Below are 14,075 nucleotides of genomic sequence, written 5' to 3'. Positions count from 1 at the left end.
TTCAAAATAGAAGTCAACTGTAATTGACACACTTAAATGTCTAAAATAATTAATGTACAAAAAAAAAAAAAGCAGCTTATCTTTTCATGCAAATCACCTACAGTATCTTGCTCCACCAGCAAATAGGAGCCATGTCTCATTTTATAAGGATTTTCTAATACAGCTCACAGTGAGTGTAAACACTACATTCTTGATAATCAAAAAGAGACAGGAAGCCAGTGTAAATTTTCTTATTAAAAATAATTTATTTTTGAACAACATATAAATAATTCTTCAAACACAATACAGATAATGTTTGCTGTGAATAAATACCAAATAACTCCCCCTCCCAAAAAAACAAAGTTTTCATACAATACTCTATATGAAAGTTTGCACAAATTTTGTATTTTGTCTTCTAGGTCTATAGTTGGAATGTCACTATGTCAGAAGAAAGTCAGAAGTACCTCAACTAATTCCAGAGCAGCTTATTAAGTATTGTGCAAATTTGTGATTATCTGAACTGAGTTCAGATCCAGTAGTAGAATAGCAGACACTCAAATTCCTACTCACAATCTGATTGCAAATAGTTCTCGAATGTGTCATTTGCTTAAAGCACATGTCTGCGTATGGGCCCATATGGTTCTATTTCTCATATGTCACCGCAAGTAATATGTGTTACCACAATATCAGACGTCAGGAATGGGAATGTACTACACAGATGTTCTTTTATCGGCAAAGCCACTGAAGCCAACGACTCTTCCATGCTCATGTCTTTTGTGAGCTTCAAGATCGATAGTCAGATGTACATTTTTTTGCACAAAAAAAAAATGTACGCACTAGAGGCATTATGTGAATGTAGCAGAAAAGTACAGTCAAGGGATTGAAGCACCCTTGCAAAAATTAAGACAAAAATGCAGACTGGGTATTCACAGATCTAGGAGAGGGTGTGTACAACACACAGGTGCGTTTACCTTCTAATCACTGTTTTTTTTTTCCTCTTTAGACACAGCATTGATCATGCTGGGGATTTCACTTCAGGTATGGTTCCTCCTTATTGACACTTCTGTTGCACATATTTTTGGTGTGGCATTTCCCTTCAGCTTTATTTTGACTGCTTCTTATGTGAGTGGTCACATGCTGTCATTTAAGGAGGTGTGGTGGAAAACCTGTTTTATTGCACTTCGGAATTTCTTTCATTTTAAGCTACGCAAGAATGTTAGAACTAATCCAACAAGGTCCAGTGCCATAGCCTGTAAAAAGATACTTGAACAAAGTCTAGCAAGGCAAAATTAGGTGAATAATCATTTCAAGAGCGAGCAGGGCACAAAAAGTGATCAATGATGATCTAAAAAAAAATAAAAAAATAAAAAAAAAAGAAAGAAAGAAAAAACAAACGAAAAAAAAAAAAAAATCTATCTCAAAAGGCAACAGGTCCGTACTGCCAGCAGACATCAAATGATGCAGCAGGAAATAAAATTGGAGCACTGCTTTGCAAACTTGCATTGGCACTTAACCTATGAAATAAACTACAAAATGCTGTCTTTCTGAGGCCTCTGAAACCCTGTAGCTCTTTCTCCTGTATTTTCTACAGGCCCCACTGGCTTACTGCAGTCCACAGTGGCGATGTACATTGGCTTGGTCATAATCATTCTTTAAGTAACTTTGGTCAAATTTCGCTGCGTTTTCAGCTCACAATCAGGAACAAAATAAAAGAAAAGAAATATTCAAGAATCCTTTGAAGTCGTTTTACCCCAAATTTGTTGGCAATGTATAAATTGTTTACAATCTATTACCCTGTTCAATATAAATCACAGATACCACAGATGTATGCGACTGGATGCCAGTGTATCTTTAGTTTCGTTATGTTAACCCCTCCAAACTCAGTTCTATACACATGATACAAAATGTTCAAGACTGCTTGAGAGGTAATCACCAGTTCGACAGCACCAGCTGGCTCTTTAGCCCCACCCAAGGTCAGGTGGATAAGCCGTAGGATTCCTTTTTTCAAAGTATTCATGCACCTTGGGGTGCCAGATTCTAGTCCCCTTGTTTTTGCACAGAAAACTGCTTTCAATCAGCCTCGGTAGATCTGTTTGAAGTGGTCACACTCATTACAGTAGCCTTGCTTCTCCTGGTTGGCATAGTGGTCACAGCCCTGCGTTCTGCACCGCTGCTTGCTCTTCTCTTTAGGTGCCTGAGCACGCCGGCCCTCTCGCTGCCCACGGCTTAAGCAATCCGGGCACAGGTCGGTGCAGCCAGGCGACAAGTTCTTACAGCCACTGCGCCGGCACTGCGTCTGGCTAAGTGTTGCTGGGGGACGTGGTTTAGAGGCCCGCTGCAGGACAGGAAGAAAAAGAAAGAAAAGAGCATTTTTGTAACTAGGTCTAATGTTTTTGTGAATGGAAACTTCATGAATTACTTTCTGAATAGTGTCTTTGAGCATTTTAGGGATTTCCCCTGACATATCATGGGTAATAAATAGAAACTATAATAGCACAAACATATGGGCTAACATCATTGGTCAGGATCAAGCTTAAGCCTAACTAATCTGGACAAAGTGAACAACTTTAATTCTACAATATTAACAAAAGGTCAATCAAAATCTCACCATTACTAGAGGAGGGGAATTAGAGCCTCTGCTAGCAGCTTGGGTAAGTCTGGCACTTTGCTCTTTCACATAGCACTTGTTGCAGTAGCCCTCCAGCATGGTCTTGCCCACTGCACCACATCCCTGTCCCCGGCACCGGAGGTTCTGAAATCCTGCTTCTGATGTGTTTCTGGGCTGCACTACAGCAGGAGCTGCTTCTGAATTAATAAAGCACGTCCAAAATTAATAAACAAATACTAGGTGAAAATTATTATATGTCTACAATTACTATTTTTCTCAGTACTAGCCAAAGCGCTCTTGTAAGCTTGAAGCTTTTATGGTTAGCGGTGCCTTGGTCACAATTATGTTTCATACTAACTGTAATATCCTTTTACAAAAACTGACTACATTGCTACATTTTATAAAAATTAATTAAGAATTGATTTAATGAATGGACATTATAGCTATACAACAATAACGATTATTGCTACTAGTACTGCTACTGTTACTGCTACCACCACCAACAGTAATCATATATAAAATCAGATATTTCTGAATAAAATACATTAGAGGTTGAGCAACATGAAAATGAGATCACTTACGGTGATTGGTCTGATAGTACACGTAACATATGGTGCAGAATCCTAGCTTTTCCGGGGTGCCAAAGAACTGGCAGCCTGAGCGCTTGCACTGCTGTGCTGTCTGGGTTTGCCAACCTCGGCCAGTGGTGCCTGGGCGCTCTGGCTCCCTCACGGTCGTCCACACTGAGCAGTCCATCCTCGGCTCTGGCTGGTCACTCCGCTCTGAAACAGCAGCCCTCTGCATGCAGGGCGGGCAGAGGCCATTGAATGTCCGAAAGGCCTCCTGTCGGCATGCGCTGCAGCGCTCACTGTCCCGCTCTCTCTCCCGATCTCTTTCCTTTTCTCGGTCCCGTGTGTGTCCCCAGGCATGAGGCAGCCCGTTGCTGGCCATTCGGCTTTGACGCGCAGCAAAGCAGCGCTCACACAGGCCATCGTGCTCCACACTAAGCGTGAACACACAGCCTGGTGTCTTGCACTTCATGGCATGGGTCTCACTATATAGGCTCAGGCTGGGGGCAGTCGGAGGCAGAGCAGTGCGAGGACTGGGCATTGCAGAACGGTCCGAAGTGCCTGCCCTCCCACGGCTCTCCAGCTCTGAGGAAGTATTTACGTGATTGGCCACAGCCTCCAGCTTTCTGCCAGCTTGTCGCTTCTCAAAGCACTCATGGCAGTGCGGTTGCGTGTCCACGGACACGTAGAAGGTGCAGCGAGGAGTGGCGCAGCGGATCTCAATGAGGGACAACTGGGAGACAGAGAAAGGGGGTTGCCGCTGTGACTGGGGAGCCCATAGAGAATCCTTGTTCTCCTCCCAGCGTTTGTACTCATGGTTGACCAGCTGTAGATAGTCCTCCATAAGATTCATGTCCTCAGGCAGGTTGCCCTCATCAAGTCTGATTGTAGGAAGAAGGAGAAAGGAGGGGAAAAAAATTAAATTTTTATTAGAGAACGATGCTCCCTCCAGGGTGTATTCCTGCCTTGCACCCAATGATTCCAGGTAGGCTCTGGACCCACCATGACCCTGAACTGGATAAGCGGTTACAGATAATGAATGAATGAAGGTCAGCAGTGAACACTGAAGCAACATTCCCCCAACCCTGGTTCTCCAGCAGATGCAGCCATTATGATACCATTTAATTTTTTTATCATGATAGTTTCACAATACAATAGATTTATCTACATATATTGTAGATAATGTCTCTAAGGTTCAGTGGTGAACCACAATCACAACTAGTAAATACATTAAACATAATGAGTTGTGTTTAATAATGCAGTAAAATGTTGAAATGTACCCTAAATTTACCCACAGTTTTGACAGTAGTTTTTAAATGTGGTACTGTTTGCATTGTGTGGCTTTTAAAATATTGTGATATACGACAATCCTCATTTTATGTAACAGCTTATAAAATCTTGTTCAGGATCACTGGTAACCGGAGCCTACCCAGAGTCATGAAAATGTTTTTAAGTATGATTTTGCCTATATTGGAGTGGCCCTGATATGCAAATATTGGAGTTTTCTGTTATAATACTTCTACTTCTACACAGAAACATCTAACTCTCTGAAGAGTTAAATCGGATTATGGTTCATAATCTCAAATTATGCAGGGCTGGACTACTTTAAAGCCAAGTTTAGAAATCTCTGCAAGTCATGATGTATTCAAGACATCAGTTTAGAGGTCCATGAAACCTATAACATGAAACTCATCTTCAAATAAACGTTGACACAAAATATAAGTGCACTTAAAGTGGGAATCACCAGTGGTTCCCACTGACATAAGTGACTGTCTAGTTACCGGGCTGCCCTGATGATCTGTGTGGGATCATAGCCAACACCAATGACGGGGATCTCCATAAGTATCAGGTAGTCGTTTAGCAGTCTCTCTTTCTGCTGCTGCTCCTTCTCAGTTAGGAAGTGTATGCGCAGCTCCTCAAAGCCTCCTCTGCTGGGGTTTATCAGCGGTATTGCTCGAAACTCTGAAGAGAGGGCACATCAAAAAACAATAATGATTAGATGAATATAGTCAACTATCAATATATAGCAAGAGGTAACAATGTGTGGTCTATACCTGGATCACCATCCTTGACAGTGATGAGGGGAGCAAAGTGTTGGGAGTCATAACCAAGGACTATTGGATACTTGTAGCACTCTCCTTGGGGCCAGTGTAGGGGCAGGTAAATGCCCCCAACATTGAGTGGTGAAAAGGAGGAGCCTGATTTCATACTCCTCAGCACTTGATCTGTTGAATAACAGAAGTCATTGAAAAGGATATCAAGGGCACATTAGTGATTTTTAATCATTCAAATTGTACCAATATCCCCCAGGATGTGGAATCTACCTGCAATGACAATAATAGGCCTGCGCAGGATATTGCATAACACAAATATGTGAATGTCTTCCAGTGAGTCAAATTGGAGTCCATTACTGCTGGACACAGGAGATGCCATATCAACTATTTTCTCCCATTCCTCTTCCCAGTTCTGAAAAGACAAACAAATGGAAAGACATTTTTCTCAGGACGTAATTTATAAATACACTACAGGAATATAAAACCATTTACTCCAGGCAGCACAGTAACAACAAATTGCATTGAAATTGTAGGAATGTGAAAAGGCTCTAAGGTACTCAAAATTCAAAGTTCTAAAGTTCACAGGCTGCTGCTCTATTTTATATATACTACAAGAGAGCAATAAAGCTACCTTGGTACTGTAGCGCAGGCCAGTCTGGGTGAACTCCTGGGAGTGTAGCAGCTCTGTTTGAAAGCGTGCTCTAAAATTACTAGTGTCTGTCTCTTTAAGCACGGCATAAAGGGTTTTTCGGAGTACCAGGTCAGTGTCCTGCACTCCCAGCATATACTGTGAGGCTGCATGAAGAAGGCAGTTTCCATCGCCTAGAAAAACACACAGAAGAGGACATAATTCATTAGCTGAACACACAAAGTTTATAGCTGTGACTTTAAACTGGTCATGTAGACTTTTAAACTGGTCAAAAAGTAACAGTGGGGCAATAAATCTGCTTTAGGTACCTTAACAATCACAAGCATTTGCCAGGTCAGGGATGCACTGAACACTATGAATGTGGAGTCATGGCCTTTGTAATTAATGAAAAATCATTAAAGAAAATCCTTATCACTAACACATCAAGCTAAACTTTGAGAGGAAAAAAAAGCAAAAACAAAAATAAACCTACAACACAACCAACCTAACCAACTTTATCTATTTGGAATCAAATGTAGCAGAAAGGGCACATGCTGAGTCTGTGCACTGCAAGCTAACTTGCGGTCTGAATGTTGCCTTTTTTGTAGACCGCCTCCACACGTAAAGAAGGGTGTTTTTCTCCCCACTTAAAAAAAAAAAAAAAAAAACCCTAAAAGGCAGGTCATAAGTAAAGAAGTTGCAAAAAAAAAAAGTCCAGACACTATAGTTATAAAAGACAAAGCAGCTATAAAAGTGAATGTATATTGCTTTTTGTTGCTAAGAAATTAAAATTTTGGAGGCGTTAAGAGATATGACTTGGTTAGTTGTTTTGTCAGGCAGAGATACAAAAACGAACTGGGGAATTTCCACCAAGCTGTTAGAGGTATCTATTACATGAGGCCATGTACCTCTAAAAGAGGAAATATGACTTTACATAGTCACCTGTCATGGTACCTATATTAGAAAAGTGGCGTACAGTAATAATATAGAAATACAGTACTTTATTATTATTGTTTTGACAGTTTGAAATGCCTAGCATGGAATTTGCATAAACATTCCAAGATGCTATGTTATGAAAGAAAATGACAGAGTACACAAAGTCCTGAGAACAATGATGTTAAAAGACATACTTGGCATCTAAAATTTGCATGAATAACTAATTACTATCATTTGACAAGAAACCCAACATGTGTAAAATATGTAGTCAGCATCAAAACCCCATATATATGCAATCCATAAAACATTCTTGCTCAACAGCAAAAGTATTTACATGAACTCTCATCTAAAGTGATAATAACTTGATTGGCCAGTGAAGTTCAGTGTAACATGGTCACAAAGATACAAGGAAACTAATCCTGTGTTCAGGAAACACCAGACACAAAGAAAATGAAAACACAACAGTTTTATACATAAAAATGGTCAATTTCGACGCGTCAAACACCAAATCTACAAATGAGTTAAATACTAGACTCCTGTGAACAGCAGATATGTTTAGCCCTAGATACCACTTTAAGGCCAGGGTTTTTTTGATGTTGTGCAACTTGAATGAGCATGTGTATGCAGCCTGGCAACAAACTGCTTTAACACAAGCCTGTAACACAACAGAGAGGAATTTCCCTTGAACGCGAGCCTCTCTGATTAAGTGCCGTAAGGCCAGCACTTCAACATTTTCTTCCCCTGGTTTGCTCTAGAGACAGCAGGGCTGTGCTACAGAGCGCCTGGACTTTCCAAAGAGGAGGAGCCTCACACTACAGGAATGTGTGTACCTCAGCTTTACCAACAACTTACAGTTCCAAGATGATCACAGGGGGCTCTGGAGATTTATTTATTTTTTAATTGAATACAAGATGAGGTTGGTACATGCAGCCAACCTGAACAGGATTCAAAATAATTTATTTCTTTGGCCAAACCCAAATCCTACCTCACTGTTGAATATTTAGTCAGTTTTTTAGGTGAATATCACTGAAACTAGAGACCAATGTGGTTCTGTGGAAACTATGGCGTAGTTCATATGAAACAACCTTTGTTACAATTTTAAAAAGATAAAATGAGTCCAGCAGAACCGGTCACTGTTCTTAAAGGACAAGTACATTGAATAAACTGAGACATAGGCTTCATAGCTTGACACTGTTTTCAACTGAGGCCTTGAAAATATATTATTAATGACATGATTAAATTATAATTATAATAATAACAACAATTATTATTATTATTATTATTATTATTATTACTACTACTACTATGTCCACTTCATGGAAACAATGTATTCTAATGAAAACCAATTCCATACAAAAATGCTTATGCCATGTCCAGAATTTCAAAACCAAGCTGCATGTTAGTTGGCTGAAACAAAAATGATATGAAACACATAGGTCCGTTTTTCGGAAATACCCAGACCCTCAGTCACAACCACATCCTTTTCAGCATGGATCACTATTTCAGTTGTAGCTTCAGGATGTGGATGCAAAATAAAAATGAGTCTGATTCGCAGACACTATCACGGATTGTCCTGCTCTCCTCGCTCTTGTGTCAGTGTCACCTGATGGGATGAATTCAAGTAATCAGCAGCCAATGGCCTCCATTCGAAGACGTCTTTCATTCAAAGCAGCATGTTCAATTCCAACACTTTCACATTTTCAAAAGACCACATGTCGGATTCATTAGAGGATCTATCAAGAAATGATATATAGGCTTTATAGACCAAACCATATAAAAGGACTAACACTACAATCACAAGCGTCAACTACCAGGAAAGTCAATGATTAGCCTTCACAGAAATATAGAACATGCTACAGAGAAACTGTAAGTAATTCAGCATAGTTGTTAAAGCTTTAGACAATCCATTACTATCAATCCATTACCAAAACAGTTCAGGAACCTTGTTCAGAAATGTTTCAGTCATGACAAAATACCGAAAAGTTTACCTGTCATTTTCTGAAATACATAAGCTTCCATGACACTGTTGTTTAGGTGGGGGTTACTGTAAAATTAGTGACTGTACAATGGAGCAAAAGGGCCATGTACACACAAGCTTCCTCTTGCAAAATTACTCATCCTATGCCAGTAGCATAGTCTGGCCTAAGGTTAACTGCAAAATGTTCAAAAGACCTCAATGATCAAGTCATCAATGTGTCCCTTAAAATCAAACCCTACCAAGACGACAAGGACTGTGGAAGGGGGGGACGTCACTGTGACGATACAAGAGTTTCCCTCCAGGTTTGATAAGCTGGTGCAGTAGACATTTGTGTGTTTAAAAAAAAAAAAAAAAAGTAAAAGTATGAGTAACACAGTTATTCCTCTACATTTGACACTTTGATCCTGCCCCATTTCTTACACTGAGTTTCAAAAGGATTTCTTTCAAGCCTTCAGCGAGTCAGTCTCGTATTTAAGAGTATTCACCAAAGACAGTTTTAAATGTAATAGGCCAGCTTCTGCAAGGGGAAAAAATAGCCAGATCTAATGCTGATAAATGAGCAAAATTCCTTCATGAGACTCAAAGGTTTTGTGAATGGCAAACAAAGACAGCCTCTGTATTCACAGGATCTATGCCTTACACAAATGGGATGTGGGAAATATTATACATGACTCATAAACACATCCTCATTAGTTGCAGTCTAATTGAAAGAGCTGTTTTCCGGATGCAAAATATGAGCAACCCAGAAAATCACTGGCAGTATGCTCCACAGACAATACTTTCTTTAAGAGGCAAACAGATTAATCCTGTAAAACAAAGTGAATAATATCATTGAGATTCAGCTAACAGATATTCATAGAAGAACATCTAAAGCAAAAGCAGCCACCAGAGCAGATTCTCTAAACATTAGTCCAAGGGAAGGCATGGCTTAATGGTTAAAGAAGAGGGCTTGGGACTGAACGATTGCTGGTTCGATTTCCATGACCGGATGACCGGGAGTGAAGGAACAGCATGGTCCTCCTCCCTCAATCCGCATCTGAGTTTCCCTTGAGCAAGGCACTGAGCCCACAACTGCACCCAGAGTGCTGCGGATGGCTGCCAGCAGCTCTGGGTGTGTGTTCACAGCCCCTAGTGCACTAGTGTGTGTGTGTGTGTGTGGGTGTGTGTGTGTGTGAGAGAGAGAGTTCACTGCCACCGATGAGTTAAATGCAGAAGCCACATTTCATTGTATGTTGTACAATGACAAACAATTGCACATTTAATTTCACTTCACATTTTGCACATTCATTCTATATTTCAGATGTTCAAGGTCCAACTAAAAACAATGTGTTACCGTTTGTCCGGAGTGGCACCAGTTTCTTAACCTCTCGGCACCAGTTAAGCCTCTTCTCTTGCTCCAAGGATGTCTGCATGGCCCGGTCCAAGATGGCCGCCTGGATGACTTCACGGAAGGCCTGTGGGAACTGGCTCATGCGGATCATCTCCAGCGTGTAGCGGTGCATGCCCCTCAGGTGATGGACCAGGCCGCCGCTGGCTGAGGGCTTCACCACATCGTTGGGCACACGTTCCCGTATTTTTACGGCCTTCAGGAGGTTGCTCACAAACAGGAACTTGGGCAGGAAGTTCTGACCCTGGGACATTGTGTTCTTGAGAATGAAGTGGGAAACCAATTTATCTCTGTGGGGTAAAGGACAGCAACAATGACTTTCTTTAAACTCAGATGCACCAACTAATTTAACCATTCTACCAATCTCCATGTAGAAAAGGCCCCATGAGGCATGTACAATTCTAAAATGAATTGTAAACAACTATCTAGAGGTCATCATATGTGTTATGGGCAAAGAGTGATTACTAATTTCCCATAATAGAGTGTGCACACATTCTGAACAATGAGTCACGATTCTCAGCTGCCTCAGAATGCTAAGAATTACAAAGCCATCATTCAGTCTAGGGATCAGTATTAGTAATTATATATATATATATTTTATATTTATCTGGAGTAGAATAACTAAATGCTTATTCTCCAAAATACATTACAGTATACTTTCAGACTTTATTTTCATAACATGAAATGTTGATGGTATACGCTCAAGAAAGATCTTAGTGTATTATAATGAATACATCCTTTATTACAGAAACAAAAGATTCACCTGTTACACTTTTATGAAATTGTTAGCTTTATCCACCACTGTTACAAAGGAACATTAATGATCTTGAAATGAACCTTCTCAAATACGTCATCAGTTATCAATTATATATGAATATAGCTGATATTATTTTGATTCTTGATATCATCGCACACCTCTGACTGGGGCTCTTTAGACTTGGTCGACTGAGGTTGTCTGAGGACAACTTTATTCAAATACCTTCCATCACCTCCATAACTAGAGCCCATCTTCAGTCTCCCCACAGAGAGATTAAATCAATTACGGACGCGGAGATGTTTGGGTGTCGTTGGTTTGTGAGTGTTTTTCAATCACAGCCCGCAGGCAACAACAATAGGGACCGCTGCGGTCTCTCTGTCTTTCTCTCCTCCCGTAGTAAAGCAGCAGATCACTGACTGACGCTCAATTACGTAATTCAGCTCAGAGGACCGTTACAGACAATGAGCACACGGCAACACACACCATATTCACAACGACGACAAAAAACACGGGTCTTCACACTATATTTCTCTTTAAAACTGACTGTAAAAGACGTCTTCGCAAACAATGACTGTCAAAGCCGCGGGGATCAGGCTTAGACTGAGACTCAGCCGCCAACGGCTGCCAGCCAGCGAGACTGAACCTGGCGTCTCCGTTCCACCTTAAATGGTGCAGCAGTTAACGTTCTGCAAACAACACTGATTTCCAGGTATAATTATCTGTTCCACCTTAAATGTTGTAGCTGTGACATTCGGGCTAGTGGAGCTGATTACTCTGTCTAATTGTCCGTTCCACCTTAAATGTTGCAGCAGTTAACTACAGCCTGTGGCAGAACAACCGAGACCCACAGAATGTAACTGCTGCACCATTTAAGGTGGAACTGAAAAAAAATCAAATAGAACCAACTTCAGCTTCGCGGCCAACCAGACCAGCCGCTACTCATCATAATACCCAGTGTCTTACGGTTTATTTATATTATATGGACTATAAGGGATAGCTAAAGAGACGGAGAGGGGCGGTTAGCGCTTTTCTCCTTTCTCTTACCTGCTCAATATGTCGGTATCCACTAACAAAAGCTGCTTGGTGGCTCTACTCCGCCGCCGTCTTTCTGTCTTTACTCCAGTCCGCCAAGCTCCATGGCGCCTTCACAGAGCCGAGCCGCCTCGGAGATCATCGTACATAGTTCAGAAAACGCACACCCGCTCGGTGGAGGACTAAATCTAGTCAGAAAACGCCTCGAATTGATGTCAACAAGGAAATGCCAGCGGGGATTTCCGCGGAGGTACTTTCCACTTTCACAGGCAACTGAGGAGCTCCAGCCAATTACTGCTGCCCAGCCCGCTCGGCTGAACGCGCTGATGTCACGAGCTGAAACGATGACGCAGGCACGCTGCTTAACGTTCGCCACACCCATCGTTATTGTTAGCCCTTGTTTTCATTTAAACAAATAGTTTACATCTCAGCTAACATTCGGTTATCCATTCTGCTCAGGTGTACGAATGATTTAATGTCACGAATAACATGAAACAGAACCGAAAGCGTATTTTCTGAGCTTTAAATCATATTAGTGTTGTGTTAAAAAGCCTGACCATTAGGTGGCGCTAAGAAACGGCTGGTTGAAACTGCTGTAACCCTGAGTTGTTCTCAAAATCCCTGCAGAAAATGAAACATCAGTATAGGTGCTAGTAATTGACTAAAAGTCTAACATATAAAATACATACTCAAAAACAAACAAAAAGCCGTAACAGTAAATAAAGTGTCAAGGATGCTTATATAATGTCTAAACAATTTAACAAGGATGGACCACAAATATCTCTATGCACATTTGTGATTATAGCTTCTGCACTAAACGGTGTGTTATAACTTTTCTTAAATGTGGCATTGTATTAGTAATACATTTTATTAAGCTCTCCGACAATCAACTAAAAACATCTAGTTTTTATGTCAGGTTACATAAAGAGATGATCCCCAAGTTTCTCAAATGTTCTACTCCATTAAGATGTAAACAGTGGCAATTCAGCACTGATTACAGTAGTAGTGAAGTACCCGATGTCAGAAACACAATGCCTCTAAAGGCTATATCTGCACAAAACATTCACCATTACGTAGCCTGATTCCTGAGACGCTGTATATATAAATGTATGATACATTTATAGCATACAGTTCGTCACAAAATGGTAGCATTTTGTTTACATAATGCATTTTTTTAAAAGGCCAATCCTGACCAAGAGGTATGCAAATTGCTGTGAGGTAGTCACCAAAGAAAATATATTATTTCTGATTTACCAACTATGAGCATAATATAAAGTCTTAAACAAAACTATCCATAACGCCCAGTGGACATGCATTTTGGACAGAAAATAAAATGGCTAAATTTGTGTTATTTATCTAGTTGTGTAATCTGTGTTAATTGGTCTACAATGCAGCATCTAATATCAAATCAGTCCAGATACATTTCTTCAACTGAATTATGCAGACAATTTATGAAAAAAAAAACTATATAAATTTAAATGGAAAACTTGACAGATTAAAAACCAAATCTAAATTTGACACAGCCATTTTAAAAGCCTCTTTCTGGCCAATAAATTTTATTTCAGAAGATGTTTAGGGATTTTGTTACATAATTTGTTCATCAATGCTATTATTCCAGTTGTTTGTTATTGTAAAAATGTAAAGATATTAATAATTATATTTTATAAAGAATTAAGAATGTTACAATCAACTCACATGAAACACATGTTTAAGTTATGTTTATTCAAACATAAGATTAAGTGTTTTTGTTGGAGATCTTATATAAGAGATAATAATAATAATAATAATAATAATAATAATAATAATAATAAAGCATGTTTCTTATTTCCTCAAAACATATATAATGAAAAAGAATGAAACTGAAATTCTTGAATGTGGCAAGCTTGAAAGTTTATGCTCTTCAATTCTTTATCTTTAAGTTTAATGTTTTTGCCTTGCATTCATACTTGTTTCCCATTTCATTGACTTTACACACATGAACATTGAAGATGTTCTGACTTATGACTGTATCACACTAACCACACATCCAGTTGAATCATTATGAACATGTGTAATATGTAATATCAATGTTACATCTGCGCCCAAAAGTTGTATAGCATTTTGATCTATTATAAAGATAACAATTTACGTCACACTGAATGGATTAA

At 39.8% G+C, this 14,075-nt stretch overlaps 1 protein-coding gene across 1 annotated transcript; it reads right to left on the bottom strand.

Moving 5' to 3' along the window:
• Positions 1-259: 259 nt before the first annotated feature.
• tnfaip3 (tumor necrosis factor, alpha-induced protein 3) lies at positions 260-12,181 on the bottom strand. The gene is made up of 9 exons (XM_066679769.1): positions 11,941-12,181; positions 10,086-10,429; positions 5,842-6,032; positions 5,481-5,622; positions 5,211-5,381; positions 4,938-5,118; positions 3,169-4,037; positions 2,588-2,784; positions 260-2,314 (listed from the first exon to the last, which is right to left on the bottom strand). Exons 2-9 carry the CDS (start codon positions 10,390-10,392, stop codon positions 2,054-2,056), a joined length of 2,319 nt encoding a protein of 772 aa, XP_066535866.1. The 5' UTR covers positions 10,393-10,429; positions 11,941-12,181; the 3' UTR covers positions 260-2,053.
• Between the last annotated feature and the right edge of the window lie 1,894 nt (positions 12,182-14,075).

This window comes from Hoplias malabaricus, chromosome 8 (genome assembly GCF_029633855.1).
Source record: "Hoplias malabaricus isolate fHopMal1 chromosome 8, fHopMal1.hap1, whole genome shotgun sequence".
Taxonomy (NCBI): domain Eukaryota; kingdom Metazoa; phylum Chordata; class Actinopteri; order Characiformes; family Erythrinidae; genus Hoplias; species Hoplias malabaricus.
Note: the sequence above shows the minus strand (reverse complement) of the source record. Positions and strands in the feature narration are given on the sequence as shown.